This window comes from Synchiropus splendidus, chromosome 1 (genome assembly GCF_027744825.2).
Source record: "Synchiropus splendidus isolate RoL2022-P1 chromosome 1, RoL_Sspl_1.0, whole genome shotgun sequence".
Classification (NCBI taxonomy): domain Eukaryota; kingdom Metazoa; phylum Chordata; class Actinopteri; order Syngnathiformes; family Callionymidae; genus Synchiropus; species Synchiropus splendidus.
Window position 1 is genome coordinate 27,300,163 of NC_071334.1, and position 18,868 is coordinate 27,319,030.

General features: G+C 43.0%; 2 protein-coding genes across 2 annotated transcripts; one reads left to right on the forward strand and one right to left on the reverse strand.

The window, feature by feature from the left end:
* Positions 1 to 173: 173 nt before the first annotated feature.
* Positions 174 to 3,331, reverse strand: gch2 (GTP cyclohydrolase 2). The gene is made up of 6 exons (XM_053882342.1): positions 2,978 to 3,331; positions 2,440 to 2,549; positions 1,797 to 1,852; positions 953 to 984; positions 792 to 876; positions 174 to 697 (listed from the first exon to the last, which is right to left on the reverse strand). Exons 1-6 carry the CDS (start codon positions 3,264 to 3,266, stop codon positions 568 to 570), a joined length of 702 nt encoding a protein of 233 aa, XP_053738317.1. The 5' UTR covers positions 3,267 to 3,331; the 3' UTR covers positions 174 to 567.
* A 4,023-nt stretch (positions 3,332 to 7,354) lies between these two features.
* Positions 7,355 to 18,213, forward strand: msh2 (mutS homolog 2 (E. coli)). Its single transcript, XM_053869615.1, has 16 exons — positions 7,355 to 7,606; positions 8,158 to 8,306; positions 9,473 to 9,757; positions 9,938 to 10,084; positions 10,195 to 10,344; positions 11,113 to 11,246; positions 11,318 to 11,517; positions 12,152 to 12,261; positions 13,205 to 13,328; positions 14,565 to 14,715; positions 15,228 to 15,325; positions 15,395 to 15,640; positions 16,871 to 17,075; positions 17,144 to 17,391; positions 17,521 to 17,696; positions 18,018 to 18,213. The coding sequence occupies exons 1-16, from the start codon at positions 7,399 to 7,401 to the stop codon at positions 18,186 to 18,188; spliced, it is 2,802 nt and encodes a 933-aa protein (XP_053725590.1). The 5' UTR covers positions 7,355 to 7,398; the 3' UTR covers positions 18,189 to 18,213.
* The last annotated feature ends 655 nt before the right edge of the window (positions 18,214 to 18,868 follow it).

Consider the following 18,868-nt stretch of genomic DNA (forward strand, 5'->3'; position numbering starts at 1 on the left):
TTAATTTGATGCATCCTATTCTATTTTGCAGTGTATTTCCAGGTCATATTTACTGTCTTGTGATATGTTTTTGTGTCCAGTTTCTCCCAATGCAATAATGCTTTTCATCATTTGACCACATGAATTTACGATACGCATACATTTTCATTGCTATGCAGCTTAGCACATGTTTATTAACTTTGGCATATGCATACAAAGACAAAGCAGTCACTGTTTAGACAGAACTCATGATTCGTAAGTGATGTATATTACAATGCAACATGTTCATAGCTTCTTTCTTGAGCATTTCAAACAATTATTAATAACATTAAGAAGGCATATACAAAGCTTTGGGGGAGCACCATTGAAATTCCCATCAAAGAAAATACAGTCAAGTTTCATCCTGATTGTAACATAAACGTAATCTAAGGCACTTGGGGTCCTCCTTCTTGTCTCCGTCCACAGTGATGTACATTTTACAACAGCAGGAGCCCCGATGTGATCTCCCGCATCAAACATTTAATTTCCTGTCATACGATCTCGTGACAGTCAGACAGTATGTCTACAATGTGCTGAGGACCAGTTTCGTTAGATCTGCAGGGCAAGGGTGAGAAATTCCTCCCGAGTTTTGGGGTCCTCAAGGTAAACTCCCAACATGGTGCTGGTGACTGTACGGCTGTTCATCTTCTGGACGCCTCGCATGACCATGCACATGTGCCTGTAACAATCAGATTGAATTACGACTGTACTCAAGTGTACACTAAAGGTCACGATATGAATTGAGATAGGGACATTGTCTGACAGTGACTTACGCTGCTTCAATAACAACAGCAACCCCCTTAGGCTGCAGAGCCTCTGCTATCGCCGTGGCGATCTGCTTTGTGAGACGCTCTTGTACTGCAGGAAAAAACTAAATCAGACACGCTGGAAAACACGTAAACATACATAAACACAAAATAATCGTGTAATTCACCTTGAAGCCTCCGACTGTAGATCTCCACGATTCTGTACATAGCAGAGGAAGCAAAAGCAAAAGATTAAAGGAGGTTATCTCTACGTTCATCACAGAGGGCCAAAAATATAATCATGCATTATAACGTTTCATTTTCTCAGCATCACCATGTTTAACCAGAGTACTTATTCAAATTTTGTCGCCTCTATTATAACACCCTGAATTGAATTGGTATGAATGGTGGACTGGCATTTTTACTGTTAGACCATTATTGGACATCCTGAAATGATATGCCCTGAGCGCTCCAGTTTGATGCATGGCTGATATATCAGGCCTTCTCTCACAGCGCACACGATGACCTCATAGACATAGTCATATATAGTCATATGTAGCTGGCATCTTCTTCACCCTGTGACTTTGCTTATTACATTTCAAGGAGGTAGTGACCGTGTTTTTCTGCCATTCACAGCTCTGAGTTGCAGAGAACTTGTTGACTATTCTGATTATTAGTATTGTCATCACAAACCTGATGCAGACAGGTTCAATACAATTGTATTAACAAATCAGCTGTGTAGGATGAATAGTTTAATGATTCTATGTCATCGGGTGGAACAACAGCTAAGACAGAAACATTTTCTTTTGTTACTTCAATATTGTACGAGGCCTGTCACAGAGACTGTTGTGATAACGAGAGAACTTCCCACAGCTCAGAGTCGATGCTTGTATCATGGTGAGGGACCAGATGAAGGCTAGTGGGTTTAGACCCTAAGCCTCCAGGTCAACGTGCTGAGATAACAGAAGAATGCAGTCAGTCGGCACTAAATTATAACCCCAGTGACAGAGGAGGTGCGTTTTGTTTTGTTACCTTGCCAGCTTGCTCAGTCCCACCACTTTTTTGTTGGGAATGTATCCGATGTGAACCTGCAAAACAGAGAGAGATGTTGGTTCTCTATGGTCCGGGTCATAAGGGTTTAATATACTGCAAGTCTCCTGAAGAGGAAAGATGTACAGGTATTTTGGTTCCCATGGCTTTTACAAAAGAAAATATGAAGCATATTTCACTGTGTGCTGTAATCCCGCCTTGTGTTTCCAATACTTTCCTTCAATTACTGTACATTGGAGAAAATCAACAGAGATCATTTTTGCAGCTAACGTTACAAGTTGTTGTTTAATTGGCTCGTTCATCTTCCGATGGGTTACACACTTTTTAGGTCTCCATGAGGATTCCTTATTGGTGGGGGGTTGCACTCTCTGAGTGCCTTTCTAGTTTAGATATTGTACTTTCCTGTACTATATTGGATGTTGTCATTAAAACAGCTTTGTCACTGATTTAAATGAAGTACAACTGTTTAGTTTTTGTGAATCACTCTTTACTTACGATAGCAGAATTTGAGATCATTCGCACAAGTAGATTTAGGTTAATGTTATTACGCGTGTCTACAATTTAACTCTTTCACAAAATAAACACTGTTTACCATGAGCACATTAGTTGTTCGATTCTGACTCACCTTCCCAAAAAAGGGCACCAAGTGATGCTCACACAGTGAGAACATGTCAATGTCCTTCACAATCACCATCTCGTCGTGATCCTCATCGAATATGGCGTCGTTGAGGATGTCTGCGGACCGAACAGAAACACATTGCTTCAGAATATAAACACTCGTTGTTTATATTCTTTTATATTGTTTATCCTCACTTCATCAGCTGACATTTCAGAGCAGCCATAGAAACTCGGACAAGACAAGTTTGCGCTGGGATGTACGGAAGATAACAGAGACTTGCGAAAAGAAATTTGTAAATCTGACGTATCCATAAGTGTTGACATATACATAAGTATTGGACCGCCATCTCTCATTGACTTTGAAATTATGCATGTCTTGTTCCTAGAATTTAAAAAAGCAAACATTTTAATGTTGATCCACCTGTAGCTATAATAATATCGAGGCTGAGGGTTTGATTTTCTTTGAGTTTACAGTAGACTTAAACATCATTATGGGGGGAGTAAAGTTGAACGACATAAAAAGTGAGCCCTAGCTAAGATCTCACCGTCGATGGTCTCATGGTAGCCCTTGGTGAGGAACTGCATGGCCTTGGCGGCTCGCAGTGGCGTTCGCAGCAGCCCCTGCCGGTCAGTGTCCTCGCCGAGCTCCCGCAGGATGGTGGTGTAGGCGGCCTCCAGCGCGGGTAGGTGGGACTTGTCCTCCGACACCTTGCGGGACGTCTCGTGCTTCCTGAGCACCGCAGTCTTCTTGGTGTCAATGATGAGCTCGTTGAAGCCGTTCTTGTGGAAGTCCTCCACATCCTCGTGGACTTTGCCGTTGCAGTGGCCGTTCATGATCGTCGGTTTGGAGTGGGTGAGGAGAGCGGAGAGGGAGAGAGCCGGTGCTGATGACAGTTGCCACCATGTCCCCACCTTCTTAAACCGAGTGTGATGAGTCACGGCCCCGCCCACTCCTGAGCGGCCACCGAGCCGAACCGGTGGCTCAGACTGGCACTCCCTCAATTTTTGCGCATCACTTGACAAAGCCGAATCGATACACACTATCGATTAGTTCCCCTGATAAAGATCGCGTGAAAAGATCGTGACTTCACGCTTCTGTGTTTCAGTCTCTCAGAACTGGGATTTAATAATAGACAATGCAGCAGCACATGATGAGCAGATCTTCCATCGCGAATGTAATGGCCTGGAAGCGTGGTGTAGGTTGTTTCTCCACGCCCTTTCTCGTCACGTTAAAAATATAGACAAATAAACGTGAGTACCAGCATCTTCGATTCAAACGTTTATGAATAACAGATTTTGGAAATTGTGGAGATTTAACATCACTTTGCTGGTTTTACGTGCTGTACATAGTTGCTATAATCATTAAAATGATGATTTATGATGATTTATTTCAGTCAATGGAATAATGGATTCCAACGTACTTTAAATTAAAATTACTTTTACACATTATGCACACACTTAATACTAAGGCAATCGAGAACATTCTTCTTCTTATTGAATTCCATTCAAGCACACTTTAACAAAAAACAACATGAACACTGGAACTGTAACAGACCAAAAGAAGGCCATCGTAATGTGGCTGCTGCAATGTATCAGTTCATTGTTGCATCATTTCCAAAAGCAGGTCATACGACTAAGAATTTGACGTTCAAAATGATTATTTAAAAGGGCAAGTTGAACTCAGTGTAATAAGTTGCTGAGGGATTTTTCTCATTACATAAACTCCACACCACCTCAGCGGCTCAGGCTGGTCTGCCGCAGCAGAAAGTCTTTTCTGCAATCCTGGCAGCCCTTCTTGCCATCCAAAATTACCTGTTTAAATATACCTTTTTCTCAACTAAGGAGGTTTTTCAATGACATTGGTTTGTCGGCCTGCCTGTGTTCAAAATTACTTGAATTGTAATCGACAGAATTGACGAAAGTATGTGAAATGGGACAATGAACAATGAATGAATGATTCAGTGTTGGTAGTGATCTGAATCACTGTATGGATTCAGGAACTTTTTTTTTAATGATTCTTTAACATTGGGATCATTTGGCATTTGTTTTTGAAGGTCACTTTGTTACCGGACAGTTGAGAAAACCTACTTTGCGGAGGTTTGCGATCTCTGTGTGCTTTTTTAGTTTCCTATTTAATTCCTTCCATCTGGTCTTGGAAGAGTCATTATATCAACCTGACCCCAATAATTTAGGAAAAAATAACAACAGAAAAACAAGTGTTTGTGTCTATCTGCCAGGAATGTCGTTCAGATGAAATTACATGCCGTTGCATCAGACTTTTAGGGTACTTTGCCTGGTACTGGAAACACAGCATCCCTGCGTAAATAATGAATTGGTTTAGTCCCGGATGCTTGGATGGTACTGTAAACATAGTAAACATTGAAATGTGACCATGTAAAAATGCATTGAGCATGAGTTAATACTGCAACATTACACTGCTTCTTCTACAACTTGACTGAAACTATGAATCATGAAGTGTCAATTCTTAACCAAGTATTCACTCATTTACGAATTGACACTTCATGGATATTAGGATCTTCACGGCTCACCTCATATTCTCTATGTGAACCCCCTTCCTCACTCTGCTGTGGAATTGATTTCACAAGCATTTACTCTACTCTATCCAACCAAACCTGGACATTCGCTGTGACACTGATTCTTGTGCTACTGTTCTGATGTCAGGGGGGTTGAGCACGTATAACGGTGTTGCGAGACCAATGAACATTTCCACTGTGCAAATAGCTTGACATTTGACTTTCTCTGGTGCTTCCCCTTGTTATGAAAAGGTGCAAACTGTTGTTAAGAAAATGAATGTCTTAGATAGATGCATGTTTTATCTCATCCCTAACTATATACTCAATGATTTGAACTTCTTCAAACCATGTTCATGATATCTGTGACGATATTGAAACTTGCATAGACTTATTTGAACATTTGTGCCTCACAATATTTATTATTAGTTTTTGAACCAACCGAAATCCCTCATTTAGATTATAGCCATCATCACTTATTGTGTTTCCTGGATTTATAGGGAATGAATAAAGAGATGGATCCGATGAATGATTTGCGGGTATAGCTGGAAGGCGTCGTTGGATCGCTGGTCTCTCCTTTACTGAAAGTGAAATTAGCCTTAAGAAAAGCCTTGTCACCAGTGCCCTACCACCTATAAATTTTTTTTAGTTTGTACTTCATGTGACGTGCAGCATGTGTTTCATGCTTGTGAAGTTACACACATTTTGCTTATAATTTGTTCTTACAAATTCAGTACATTTTGGTCCCTCCACATAATGCCGCATGATAATAACACAACCAATAACTGAATCTGTGAAAAATAATCTAGTATGCCAGCCAGCACGTCACTCTGCTGTTGTGAGCTAATACAATACATAATTAAGAAATCAATTTCTCGGCAAGAAGAAAGACAGGACAGGAAAATTATCTGTTTGTGCACAAAGGACATTCTTCTCACTTGGGATTTTTATGGTTTTTGATGTCACGCAACAATGAAATCACACAACATCTAAATGCGTTTTGAATGAGAAGTTTTAGAAGTTGTCACAGTCGTATCTTATAATTCTATACACACATACAATACACACATTCTATAAGACAACAAAGCGGCACCATTGATTGAAATAAGATTTATTTTACGTCATTAGGTGCGCAATCTCTTCAAAAGAAAAACAATCAACTTTTTATGGAATCGTGTGGGTGCTTTCTCATCACACCATGTGATCAACATGGCAACATATGGCAAATGTCAGCTGTCAATTCACATCCATTGACTCTATTATTGAAAATCTATTGCTGTTACACCAGTTGGCTTCAGTTCATCTACAATCTTTGAGTATAAATATGCCCTCAAAGAATAAAAAAAATAAATAAATCAGATTACATAAGATTAAACACTTCCGCTTAAAATTACTCTGCTAAATGGAAGAATGATGAGATGGCTCTGTGTGCTGGATTCGCTTTCTCAAAAGTCAGAGCGTTTCTTGCGTTAAATTTCCAATTAGTGGTTTTTAAGTTTGGAGAATAGGTTTGGGAGGGCAGACTCACATGCTTTTAACACAAAAGGCTCATTTGTAGTTGTTGTACTAGCTTTCTCTCCCTTGCTGATAACTTCCAATGCTGCTTTAACATTTCCACACAATGTTTCCACACACAGGAACATTTGTTTGCACCTCCATCCTTGTGGGGATCGCTCCTTGATTCACACAGCCCTTCCCCAACCTCTCACCCTTAGCATCCAAAACAAATGGCTAAACCTAACCTGTGCTCTAAACCAAACATAAACAGAATTATAAGGACCCTGTTTTGCTGATGTCTTCATTCTCAAATTGTGGTTTGGATTTGTGGGGTCCAGCCATATGGTCCCCACAAAGGCGTAAGGTTCCCACAAGTCAGGATGAACCAGGTACACACACACACACACACACACACACACACACACATAATAAGTAAGGATCGGGATTCATGCATAAGGATTCATAGCAAAAATAGTGGTTAAAAAATGGCCTCTGAAATCTCACCTGAAATAATCATTATAAGGCGTTGACTGCACAATCGATTATCAAAAGTAAATGTGTAATATGGTGCCCATGTTTTCATTTGAGAATGCCAAAGTAAGAACTACTACATCTGTTTATTTGAACTCTTGAAATTATGGGCTTGTGCTGCATTTGCAAATTGTAACGTACATACAGGTCGTCATTTACACACGATATTCATATTTACATCCGTCCAGACTGTGTCTTTAATTCTAACATTTTCAAACTGTGAGGGATCATCTTCCCTGCTTAAAACTAAAAGTCCATGATATCATACAGCACTGTATGGTAAAGATTTTTTTTGAAAATGGACAGTTTTCGTGCCAAACCAGGAATGTGTTTGTGGCTCAGCCTCTTTCCGGTGCAGACTAAACGTCTCATCCGGTGGGGACGCGGTGGTGGCGGGAGTTTCCAACATGGCGGTGCAGCCGAAGCAGAACCTGTCTATGGACAGTGCCTCGGAACATGGCTTCATTCAGTTCTACTTTTCCATGCCAGAGAAACCTGACACAACTTTTCGAATATTCGACCGCAACGACTACTACACCGTTCACGGCAAAGACGCCATTTTCGCTGCGAAGGAGGTTTTCAAGACGAATGGGGTCATCAAATACTTGGGCTCAGGTACTCAACATGCGTGGGAAATCTCTGACACGACACTCATCGCTGTTAGGGAAACAAGCGATTAGTGAAGAGTAGTCCGAGCAGAATCGAAATGCCGTGCTAAATGCGATAGCATCCTCCTTTTAGCATCAGTTGCACGCGCTAGATTTTTAGATTTTTACCAACAGCGAAGTATGAAGGAAGTCACTGCAGTATAGAAATATAAGTGTGGTTAATAAATGAGGATAATACGACAGTATCACATGAGTACTTTATCTAACAGTTACTTTGAATCTTGCGGCACAAAGCTTGGTTCTTGAAATTTCATATGCCAGACATGACAGTATCAATGGTAGTGAAGTCAGGTGTGTTGTCATTGGCCTAACCAAACATACACTTGCTTTTGTTATAACCTTCACTGGTTATTTTGATGTGTTTCGCAATGGGAACGTGTTGTGGCGGCAGCGCTGCAAATTAGAATGATCCCATGTATGACATGATCATTTCTGTAACAGCGATAGATCTTCTGGTGCATACATGTCTGAGGATCCTGATTCTGTTTTGGACGTCAGGTAACCGTAAAGTGGAGAGTGTGGTGCTCAGCAAGGCAAACTTTGAAGCCTTCTCCAAAGACCTGCTCCTGCTGCGCCAGTACAGAGTGGAGGTCTACAAGAACCACAGCAAGAACAGCAAGGAGCACGACTGGAAGATCGAGTACAAGGTATGCGTGTTGTTCAGCTGTTTTTGTAGATTGTCCTAGACGGCTTTCATTATAGAATAGGATTGTACATCAGACTCTGGGGCTACTAAACCATTTTAATATCATTCATTCCAGAATTTCAGTTGGCATTAATATTCATATTAAATGTATTTTGAACTCTGTGAGTTGTATATATCTGAGTGAAATGCACGTTTTCCTGCCTTGTTGTATATAGGCACAGTTTATGAAAAATATGATGGTGAGCTGTACAAGAGATGCAGCACACCATCACGATTTAACCATAAACCTTGGTTGCAGTTAATGCATTGTCCCAATATCAAATTGGTTTATTATTTATCAAGAGTATTATGTGCTCTTTTTACATGCATAAAGCTGTTTTTATGCCATAGCTCGGTGCAAGAGCAACTGACAGTAAAGCCTTTGAGTCAAATTGCAATGTGCATGAACAACTTCTTGCAGTAACAGTTTTAGGTTCTTGATTAAACCGACATCCAACCAATTTCCTTGGAGTACTGCTCCCAGGACAACCCTCGATTATATTGATGGTATCAAATCAACGTTAGCATTGTGCGGCTAACCACCATTACGCCATCTGCTTGGGTCCTTGTACGAATTTGTGGTATAATCGCCTCAAGTTATTGTTTGATTTGGGCCTGAAAATACACATTTGCAGTATCTATTGAATGCCTTTTGATTCGTTACTCTGTTGAGAGTGTTCCTGGACGGGTTTGTGATGCCTTCAAGAGATGTAAACAAAAGCTGTTTGTCAGGCTGACCGCAGCTATCGATCGTGGCAAGCTTGAGACGAGGTTTGGGACTGCAACAGTGTTTTAGCTTCGCTGTGAAGGGAGAGCACAAAAGTTATATTAATCAGTGCCATTGCATGAAGACCGGGTAATGATATTTTTAATTTTGTTAGTTAAAAAAAAATGTTTCATTGTTAATAGATTGAATGCTCCCTTCCAACTCTGACTGGGTTAGGGTTAGTAATTATAACACCTTTCATGGGCACAATTCATGTCAAAAGTGGACAAACCTCTAGTTGTTATAGAAGATTTTTAGCTGTGAAATGAAGATAGTTTGAAGTTCTGCTCTATGTGATAATATGATTCTGTGTTGTTGACCTGAAATCACTTATCAATGTGCTTGTTTTTGTTACATTTCAGGCGTCGCCTGGAAACCTGACCCAGTTTGAGGATATTCTGTTCAGTGGTGGAAACGGGGCAGAAGGTTGTGCAGGAGTTGTTGCAGTGCGCTTCTCTACCGGTGCTGATGGACAACGCGTGGTCGGGGTCGGCTATGTGGATGCAGCACAGAGGACGATGGGCGTGTGCGAGTTCCCTGACAATGAGATCTTTTCCAATCTGGAGTCTCTGTTGGTGCAGATCGGCCCCAAAGAGTGTCTCATCGTTCAGGGGGAGAACAACACGGAGGGGCTCAAACTCCGGGAGGTCTGTACTATTTTGTAAAGTGAAGACTTGAACAGCAGCTTGTCGTGACATTTTTGCCTGCAAATAATGCCATGTATAAGGGACAGCACCCATGAATGTTTGAGAATTGTCTTTAGGTTTGTCCCATATTTTCATATATTGTGCCCCATCACCTTTCATTGTGTACCAATGTGTGTAAAGGTGGTCCAGCGAGGTGGGGTGCTGATCTCTGAGAGAAAGAGAGCAGAGTTCAGCAGCAAGGACATGGTGCAGGATCTGAACCGGCTGCTCAGAGCCAAGAGAGGAGAGAATGTGGCCAGCAGCACTCTCCCAGAGCTGGATAAACAGGTACACATGTCAGTGTGATCAGTTAGACTGAGCAGATTTCAATATATTTTCTGAGGTTTCCCAAAACAACCACATGGTTAGTTCTGAACGTTTTCATTTTATTATCTAAGGTGGCCATGTCTTGCTTGGCAGCAGTGGTGCGTTTCCTTGAACTACTCTCCAACGAGTCCAACTTCAACTCCTTCAGTCTGACGTCACTAGATTTGGGACTGTACATGAGGCTGGATAATGCTGCTGTCAAGGCACTGAACCTCTTCCAGGTGAGATCCACTTGGGCTTTACTTCAGGCCATGTATGTCATTTACACATTATCATTATCATGTGGTATTGGTGGGCGACTGAACTGTAGGTGCTTTCAAACTAACTCCCGCTGAGATGCTGTTCAGCTTGCCCCCTCTTCCTCAGCGATTGAAAACACTTCTTTTGTGACAAAATCTAAACACGTCAGATGTCACAACGCAGACATTATGGACATCATCTGGTGGAAGAGCTTCCACACTGTGGGATGGGGGTGAGCTGATGTCATTGCAGGTTGTTTTTCCAAATACTGTACCGACACGATCATACTGCATGAAAGTACTGGATTGTCTGACTTCAACTGCGGGTTTTAAAGTGAGCAACGCATTAGCATGTGAGCCAAGGGGAGTACCTCTAACCAATGGGACGTTTAATTTAGTCAAGTCGAACAGCGAAGTGTTGTCGAAAGGAAACTCTGGTGTAAAATTTGAACAACAGTACATTGATTTGATTCCTGGCTCTTTGTGAGACTTTGTCATCCCTAGCTTACTTTATTCTGCACAAACAGGCCCTCTGAATCAGGACTTGTTTAGATTCTGGAAGGCAAAACAGAGACACAGATGTATTAGTTTCTTCTTCTTCTTTGCGGTGAATCATGAGAAGACGCAAAGTTGTGGGCTGATTTACTCTTGTTTCAGTCGTCACGAAGAAGTGTGTGATGCTCTCCATCCTGATCCTTAGCGCATTGTGTTTGTGGAGAGAATGAACTTGTCAACCATCTGGTGTTTCAGGGTTCTCCAGAAGACCTGACTGGAGCACACTCGCTGGCTGGCCTGTTGAACAAGTGTCGCACTCCTCAGGGTCAGCGACTGGTCAGTCAGTGGATCAAACAACCACTGATGGACAAAACGAAAATAGAGGAGAGGTAACTTTCTATATTTGATTAAAATCTCAGTTGTGTAGTGTCGCAGATTCTGAGTGGTGTTTTTGCAACAGGCTGGATCTGGTGGAGAGTTTTGTGGGCGACTCGGAGCTGAGACAGACCTGTCAGGACGATCTCCTCCGGCGGTTCCCTGACCTCCACCGCCTTGCCAAGAAGTTCCACCGTCACTCTGCTACCTTGCAGGACTGTTACCGTGTCTACCAGGCGGTGAGCCAGATCCCACCGCTCACCACCGCCCTCGAGAGACACTCAGGTGCGTGCACAAATACGCACTCACATTTTTGCTGGACAGATACGCCAGAGATTCCATTCCAATTTTTGGGGCCAAATTTTCATTTAAGATTGATAGGTAGGCAGGTGGACTTCGATATCGCTCACGGTTCCATTTTGATGGAGCGCCGTACTGAGGATCGTTCTGACTGGAAATCAGCTACTGAAAAGTCACGCGAGATTATTATACTGTAAAAGAGCTTGGACCGATTGAACATGTTTCATTGAATAAAAGGGAGAAACTTTGATGTGCTACCCTGGGGTTACATCATGGTGCTGCTACTGTCGTGTTCTGTCATGTGACCCACGTGATAAATGCACACTGTATGCGTCATGTTCAGCTCGGTGTATTTGGGCATTCGCTAAAACCCGACACGGCAGCCAACTCTAGCAGAGACAGAGATGATTTTATCTCCTCCTCTGCCGTCTTAGATTTGATTGCTTCCTGTGTGTGCGTTGTAAAATGGGCTTTGAAAATCAATTTGGGGACATTTTAAATCGATTCTGAATCATAGCAAATGATTAATCGAGTTTCCTATGTGAATTGATTTATTTTTTTTTGTGCTATACGCTAATTTTTCACGATTTGTTTAACTGATTTAGAGTTTGTCCTGTAGGTAACTTCCAGTTCTTGTTGGAGGCCGTGTTCCTGTCGCCTCTCAGAGACCTGCAGTCTGACTTCATTAAATACCAGGAGATGATTGAGACCACCTTGGACATGAACCAGGTCCTTTTTTTTCTATACTTGTGTGATAAAACTGACGATCAAGTGGACTGTTTTTTTTTTTTATACTTCAGTTCCTTATTTAATAAATCCCGTGGGAACATTCGAGGCTAGTTTCACAGATGGTCACGTGAGCTATGGACAGATCAGCAGATGATATTTTGTATCAATCTCTATGGGTGATGATGTTTGTTGACAGGCTAGAGATTTGCAGTCAGACTGAGGAGTAAGTGGAGAAAAGGAGGCAAGGCAATACATGTTTGGAAGTGAGGAAGAGGCAAGAGAAACTACGAAGCTGAGAGAGAAGAGGCAGTGAAAACAAATGAGTTTCAATGTTTGGGGTCAATCATTGAGCACAAACAGAGATCAGGAGCTGAGGAGGAGAGTGCAGGTGGAGACGACTGTCTGGTGCCATGTATGACTGAAGATGAGAAACTAGAGTGGAAAGGAAGATTTTCCTTGTCATACACGATGCCATCTCATAATAGTACTTGGGTTCTTGTCAGGGAGAGGGTAGTCCAACAGATGTACCTTCTGAGAACAAGCAAGCGTGTTCCCACTCAAGCTAGTGGTGTGCACTGATCAAATTGGTGACGTGCAAATGTAACCGCTGTGTCGATTGATCCGTTGTAGCACTCATCAGATATCATGCCTGGAAAGCACCATAACACCTTGGAGTTGTTCCAGGATTATCGATTGTCGCATGTACTGAGGTCCCTTTAGTGCGTGGTGTAACAGGCTCAACGTTCATGTGACAGATTCAGAGCCAGGGGCCAAATTTCGTTTGATCATTGGTTTGCTTTTGCATCAGTCAGCCCTTAGATGAATTTAAGCACTTGCATTACCAGCTGATGAATCAGTCAAAACCCACATAATAGCTGACATTTGCCATTACAAGACGTGCTTATCCTTTTTTAAGTCTTGTGTTTGCTATTGTGTTCCTTAGATTGACCATCACGAGTTCCTGGTCAAAGCGTCCTTCGATCCAGTCCTCAGTGAGCTGAGGGAGAAGATGGACGCGCTTGAGAAAAACATGCAGACTGTCCTGAGCAGCGCGGCCAGAGATCTTGGTGTGTACAACGCTGCGCTCACACATGTGAAAGAAGTACCATGCGCTGGGATTTTTCTCACCCTTTACATGTGCAGTGTCTCCAGGTGTGAGAGTTTTTTTGTTGTACATATGTAGAATATTCAGATTTCTCAACTCACTTTGCTGATTTGTGTTGTTTAAGTGTTTTTGCTGCGTTATGAAGTTGGAAAAGTGAAACTAAACTTTATTACCGGGTCAGAAACTCAGTGGCCACATATTGGAAGAGTTAAATGGACCGGAAAAGGCGACTGAGTATTCACTCATGCCATATATTTGTAACAGTTCTCGAGCCATTTAGTCAAAATAAAGTCCTTTTTCGCCTTCAACAAAACCTTTCTGCAAGACACTGCTTTCTTTTTTGTTGTTTTGTTTTGTTGCTTCAGTTGAATCAGTCGCATTCTGTACTGTGTCGAGTATGTCTGCTTTCTACTCGCCTTTGACCTGCTTGATTCACGCGATAATATCGAGGTTTTGGTTCCAATGCCTGTATAACTGTACAGTTTTCAGCTTTTCTTTTTATACTAACTTGTGTTTCCAGTAACACAGAAGTAAGTAGAGGAAAGTTCTGTCAAATGGGTTTTTATTCAGCTCTGTTTTACTACTACTACTGTAAAGTTCAGCTCATCTTAGAATACAATAGTCTTGAGTATTGATTATTATTATTGAGTATTATACATAGCCTCTAGTAGAGGGAAGCACTGAGTTATCAAAAATATAACCATCAAATTGTTCAAATTCCATTTCTATCATTGGCAAAAGAGAAAAGTAATTAAGTTCATCATTTGTCATTTCATTCTTTGTCACAATCTTTTTATTTTTTCCATTTTTATGTTGTATGTTTTTATGTCCAGCTATTTTAACAGTGTGGTGAACTCATATCTCCACTCATAGCAGGAAGACACAACATGTTGTATAACAACGTATCTCAGTTCTGGACAGCCGAGGATCCAATTCCTCATTTATCAGTAAAGTGAATGGATTATCTGATCTGTGGCCAGATTGTGTAGTTCACCATCATGTGATCACGATCGGATTTATTTTTTCTTTATATGGGAATAAAAACATCCTGTGTTTCTGGGAAAGTGGTTGTGGACCTGCATGGCTTCTTGTTCGATTCGGAAAAACACCCCTTTTTTATGTAATATATTGAGAACCATCTGAATTTCTCTGTATGCTGCGATCACATACTACTACATAAAACATTGCTCTGTTTTAGGTCTGGATGCTGGCAAGACGGTGAAGCTGGAGTCAAACGCGGCGCTGGGCTTCTACCTGCGAGTCACCTGCAAGGAAGAGAAGTCTCTGAGGAACAACAAGAAGTTCACCACGCTGGACGTCCAGAAGAACGGCGTGCGCTTCACCAACAGGTCTTTAGTTTAAAATCCAGAGGCCACAAGGCGGCGCTGTTGTTTGCCCCTCACTCAATGAAACCTAACAGAGAAAATGCTGTCAAGGAATTAATTGGAGCTTTCATCGACATTTTCTAGTGATATCTCTTGTTTATTCAGCCAGAAACAAGATGATTCAGTGATGACTCCTTGTGTGTGTGTGTGTGTTGCGAGTGAGCTCTGCAACACTACTCCCATCTGTTGGTCCCTTGATCGTTTTGCTGTCGATGTATTACATTTCATTGACAAAATGCCTGTGGGGAAATCATTAGGAACTGTAGTGTTAGTGATATAGTAATAGAAATTTGAGTTGGAGTACCTTCTTTCTTTCTTGTTTTTATTTTTGAACTAAAATATTTAAAATGATATGACTGAGCAGAACAGTGAGCTAAAAGATTCAGAGTATGACTTGTAATACCTGTTTATTCAATGTGAAGTGGGAAAAGTAGTATTTGTATTAGCCAACTCATTTTTCTGTCTGTACTGTGCAGCAAGCTGAGCTCCCTGAACGAGGACTATAGCCGCAGCAGGGAGGAGTACGAGGAGGCCCAGAACGCCATCGTGAAGGAAATCATCAACATCGCGTCTGGTGCGGTCGGATACCATTCGCAGACTCGGCAGATCCATTCCGTGACCTCTCTATTGTTTTGGTCTCCAGGTTACGTGGACCCTCTGCAGACACTGAGCGACGTCATCGCTCAGCTGGACGCTGTGGTCAGCTTTGCCACGGCGTCCGTCTCCGCGCCGGTGCCATATGTGCGGCCGCAGCTGGTGGACGACGGGAAGCGGCGGCTGGTGCTGCACCAGGCGCGACATCCCTGCATGGAGACGGACGCCGACACCGCCTTCATTCCCAACGACGTGACCTTTGTCCAGGGAGAGAAGAGCTTCTACATCATCACTGGTAAAAATAATCGGAGGGCGGGGGGGAACGACAACATTGAAGTTATTTATAAACAGAATGGCTAGTAGTGAGGATGCTTTTTTTCTGACAGATAAACGCATCATATCTCTTGCTGGGGTCACAATACTAAGACAAGTTCTTTATTGTGTCTTAAAATGTCTCATGACATTCTTGAATGTGAACTATTTTAATGGTTTTATACCGGTTACTGGCAGCAAGTCCAACTGTTCTGACCTGAGAAGCAGAGCTGTAGAAGGCTGTGTGAGGCACATGAGTCGAGGACATGACTTTAACTTGTGAAAAGTCTAAAACCGATCAATTTACGTTTCCTAGAAGATGAATGATAATTCCAGGCAACAGCTGTGATGTACCGGGACCTGAGGGGGGTCACAGCTCCTCTATCGCCTCTTTGTGCTCTGCCGTCACTAGGCTTTAAAGGGATGTGTGTATTTTCATTATTATGTTTGGGTTTTTTTCCCTCCACTGGAGGCACTGCCACTCCTCTGAGCTCCCCTGGGCTTGGTTGGTTTTTGTTGTGAAGATAGTGGTGGAAGTTGGGGGGGCAATGGTTCTGCTCTGACTTCGCTCCTCTTTTCATTCGATGGGAGCGTCCTGACCTCTCTTGTTCCCAGGGTCGAGGCGAGGAACATGGTCTGATCCAGAGTCATGACCTCACCGTGTTTGATGTCTTCACCTACTGTGAATCATGCTCTGGGACTCCTATGAGCAGATACTCTTCTCAGCTGTTTACTGTCAGTGGACCAGTCTGACTGTGATGGTGTGTCCAGGTTTTGTTGCCCTGGACTATGGAGCACAGATAGAAAAAACTAAAGGTTCAGATCAGATCAAGGTCTGGAAAAGAAAGCTTTGCCCTAAAACACATGTACCTATGAAATGAAGCTCAATTTGAATGTTCTTTAGAGATGTTTTCCTCTTCTTACACACAGCCTCTGCTTCTGTTGGTACCAGTCAGATTTGTGTCTGGGACTCTCACCGTAGGTCAGTGTGTTTCCACTGTTGTAGCAACTTGTTTTTCCTCCATCGGCAGCTTGCATGCCGTGACACGAAACTGTTTCCCACCACTGTATGAGTATGGGTTGGTTTGATAGCAAGCATCGAGGTTATGAGAATTCAGAACGCCACTGGTTCCAGGACCGGATCCACACTGGTGTGAAAGATCTCTCTCACCCTTGTGAAAACAGTGTTGTGCCTTTTATCTTTCGTGTCCAGGACCCAACATGGGTGGGAAGTCCACATTCATCCGCCAGGTGGGCGTCATAGCGCTTATGGCGCAGATCGGCTGCTTTGTTCCCTGTGAGAAGGCGGAGCTTAGCTTGACTGACAGCGTCCTGGCCCGGGTAGGAGCTGGGGACAGCCAGGTGAAAGGAGTGTCCACCTTCATGTCAGAGATGCTGGAGACCGCCGCCATCTTGAGGTGAGGGACATGGAGCACTAGTGCACTGAGACCCGATGTCCGGCGAAGCTGAATGGTTGTCGGTGCAGGTCGGCGACAGACAAGTCTCTGATTATCATCGACGAACTGGGCCGAGGGACGTCCACCTACGATGGCTTCGGTCTGGCCTGGGCCATCAGTCAACACATTGCGGTGGAGATCGACTGCTTCTGTCTGTTCGCCACCCACTTCCATGAGCTGACGGCGCTGGCTGCCCAGCAGACCACCGTCCACAACCTGCACGTGACCGCGCTGACCACTCACGACACGCTCACCATGCTGTACCGGGTCAAGCCAGGTCAGAACCAGTCTGCTTGATCAGACCACCGTCTCCTTTTGCTTAGGTCATTTATATGCATCAAAATTTGACTGGGATTTTGTTAGAAAAAGAATAAAGATCAACAGAAAGGTCTGCGGTTGCCCACAGGTGTGTGCGACCAGAGTTTTGGGATCCACGTGGCAGAGCTGGCTTGTTTCCCGCCTGCAGTGGTTGCCATGGCGAAGGAGAAGGCCGAGGAGCTGGAGGAGTTTCAGGAGCCGGTCGGAGTGGAGTCCCAGGTGGGGGAGGAGCCTGAGGCCAAGAGACACCGGTCTGACAAACAGGCAAGTTCCCTGTTGTGACATCACTTCCTGTCCGAATACGGCAAGGTGATTTTAGTGAGGCGCTGCAACAAGACAATACGGTTTTAGGCCAGTCATAAAGGGTTAGGAAGTGATCTACTATATATTATTATAAGAAAAAAAATGAACAAAAAATCGATTAAAACCTATTAAGATAAATTCTAAATGTGGAACAGAAAACTGAACTGTTTATTCAAATCATCTTCAAATGTGTCGAGGTCATACTGCCCTTTAAGACAGTATGATTTTAGAAGCGGATGGTCGTCACCATCACCCAAGCTCAGCAAGTGTGTTCCCGCTCAGGTGGGTGAGGAGCTGATTCTGGACTTCCTGGCCAAGGTGAAGTCTCTCCCTGCTGCCTCCATGACTGACGAGGAGGTGAAGGCCACGCTGAGGAGCATGAGAGATGATCTGGCTGCCAAAAAAAATGTGTACGTTGGTGAGATCCTTGCACGATGTGCTTGGCTCAAATAACCATTTTCTCATGGTGTTTCTTAAATAAATATTCTAGTTTTCCATAAGTACAATTTCCAGTGTTTTTTTTCTTCACTGTTAAATTCATCAGATTGTGCAAGAAAGTCCCCTGACTGTAGTCGCCTGTTGTTGTCCACCCATGATCACAATGCCCTCCACCGGTGTGTATATTTGAGGAATGTGTATCCGGACACGCCCCTTCAGTGAAAACAAATGTGGCTGCTTTCCTCTGACCCACGAAGTGGTTCTGCCCCACTCCCAATCACTTGGTCATGGAAAAGCTGTTTCACAACATTTTGTGGAAGCGCTATTTCCCCTCGTGTACCGTTTGTCCTGTTGTGGGCAGATGGACTGGCAATGCTCATCTCCACTTAGTTTATCACGTTGCATGCAATTTTTCATTCCCACTGCAGTTTTTGGCCGACCAGTCCAAAACATGCAAATGAACTGTATCAAGTCAGATTGGGAAGAATCAACAAACCCAGGTCACTTGAACCTCAGGGACTTAGAGTAATAACCAGTGTTGTTGTCATATGCTGTCAAGGGTGTCACAAATCTGTCCCTTTAAGGTGAGAGGTTCCTGGAATTCTTGGGACATAAATCCAATCAAGTCAGAAGTTCACGCCAAGTTTTATGCTTACACTTGCATGTTATGTGCAGAATTGTGGAACACAACACCA

What these genes read in the sequence shown, in the direction of transcription:
- gch2 (XM_053882342.1), bottom strand. Translation starts at nt 3,266, where the DNA reads ATGAACGGCCACTGCAACGGCAAAGTCCACGAGGATGTGGAGGACTTC. An exon ending in CTACAGTCGGAGGCTTCAAG is followed by an intron (nt 877 to 952) that starts GTGAATTACACG and finishes TTTTTCCTGCAG; the next exon opens with TACAAGAGCGTCTCACAAAG. An exon ending in GCTGTTGTTATTGAAGCAGC is followed by an intron (nt 698 to 791) that starts GTAAGTCACTGT and finishes TGATTGTTACAG; the next exon opens with GCACATGTGCATGGTCATGC.
- msh2 (XM_053869615.1), top strand. Translation starts at nt 7,399, where the DNA reads ATGGCGGTGCAGCCGAAGCAGAACCTGTCTATGGACAGTGCCTCGGAA. An exon ending in CCACCTTGGACATGAACCAG is followed by an intron (nt 12,262 to 13,204) that starts GTCCTTTTTTTT and finishes TGTGTTCCTTAG; the next exon opens with ATTGACCATCACGAGTTCCT. An exon ending in GAGCTTCTACATCATCACTG is followed by an intron (nt 15,641 to 16,870) that starts GTAAAAATAATC and finishes TTTCGTGTCCAG; the next exon opens with GACCCAACATGGGTGGGAAG.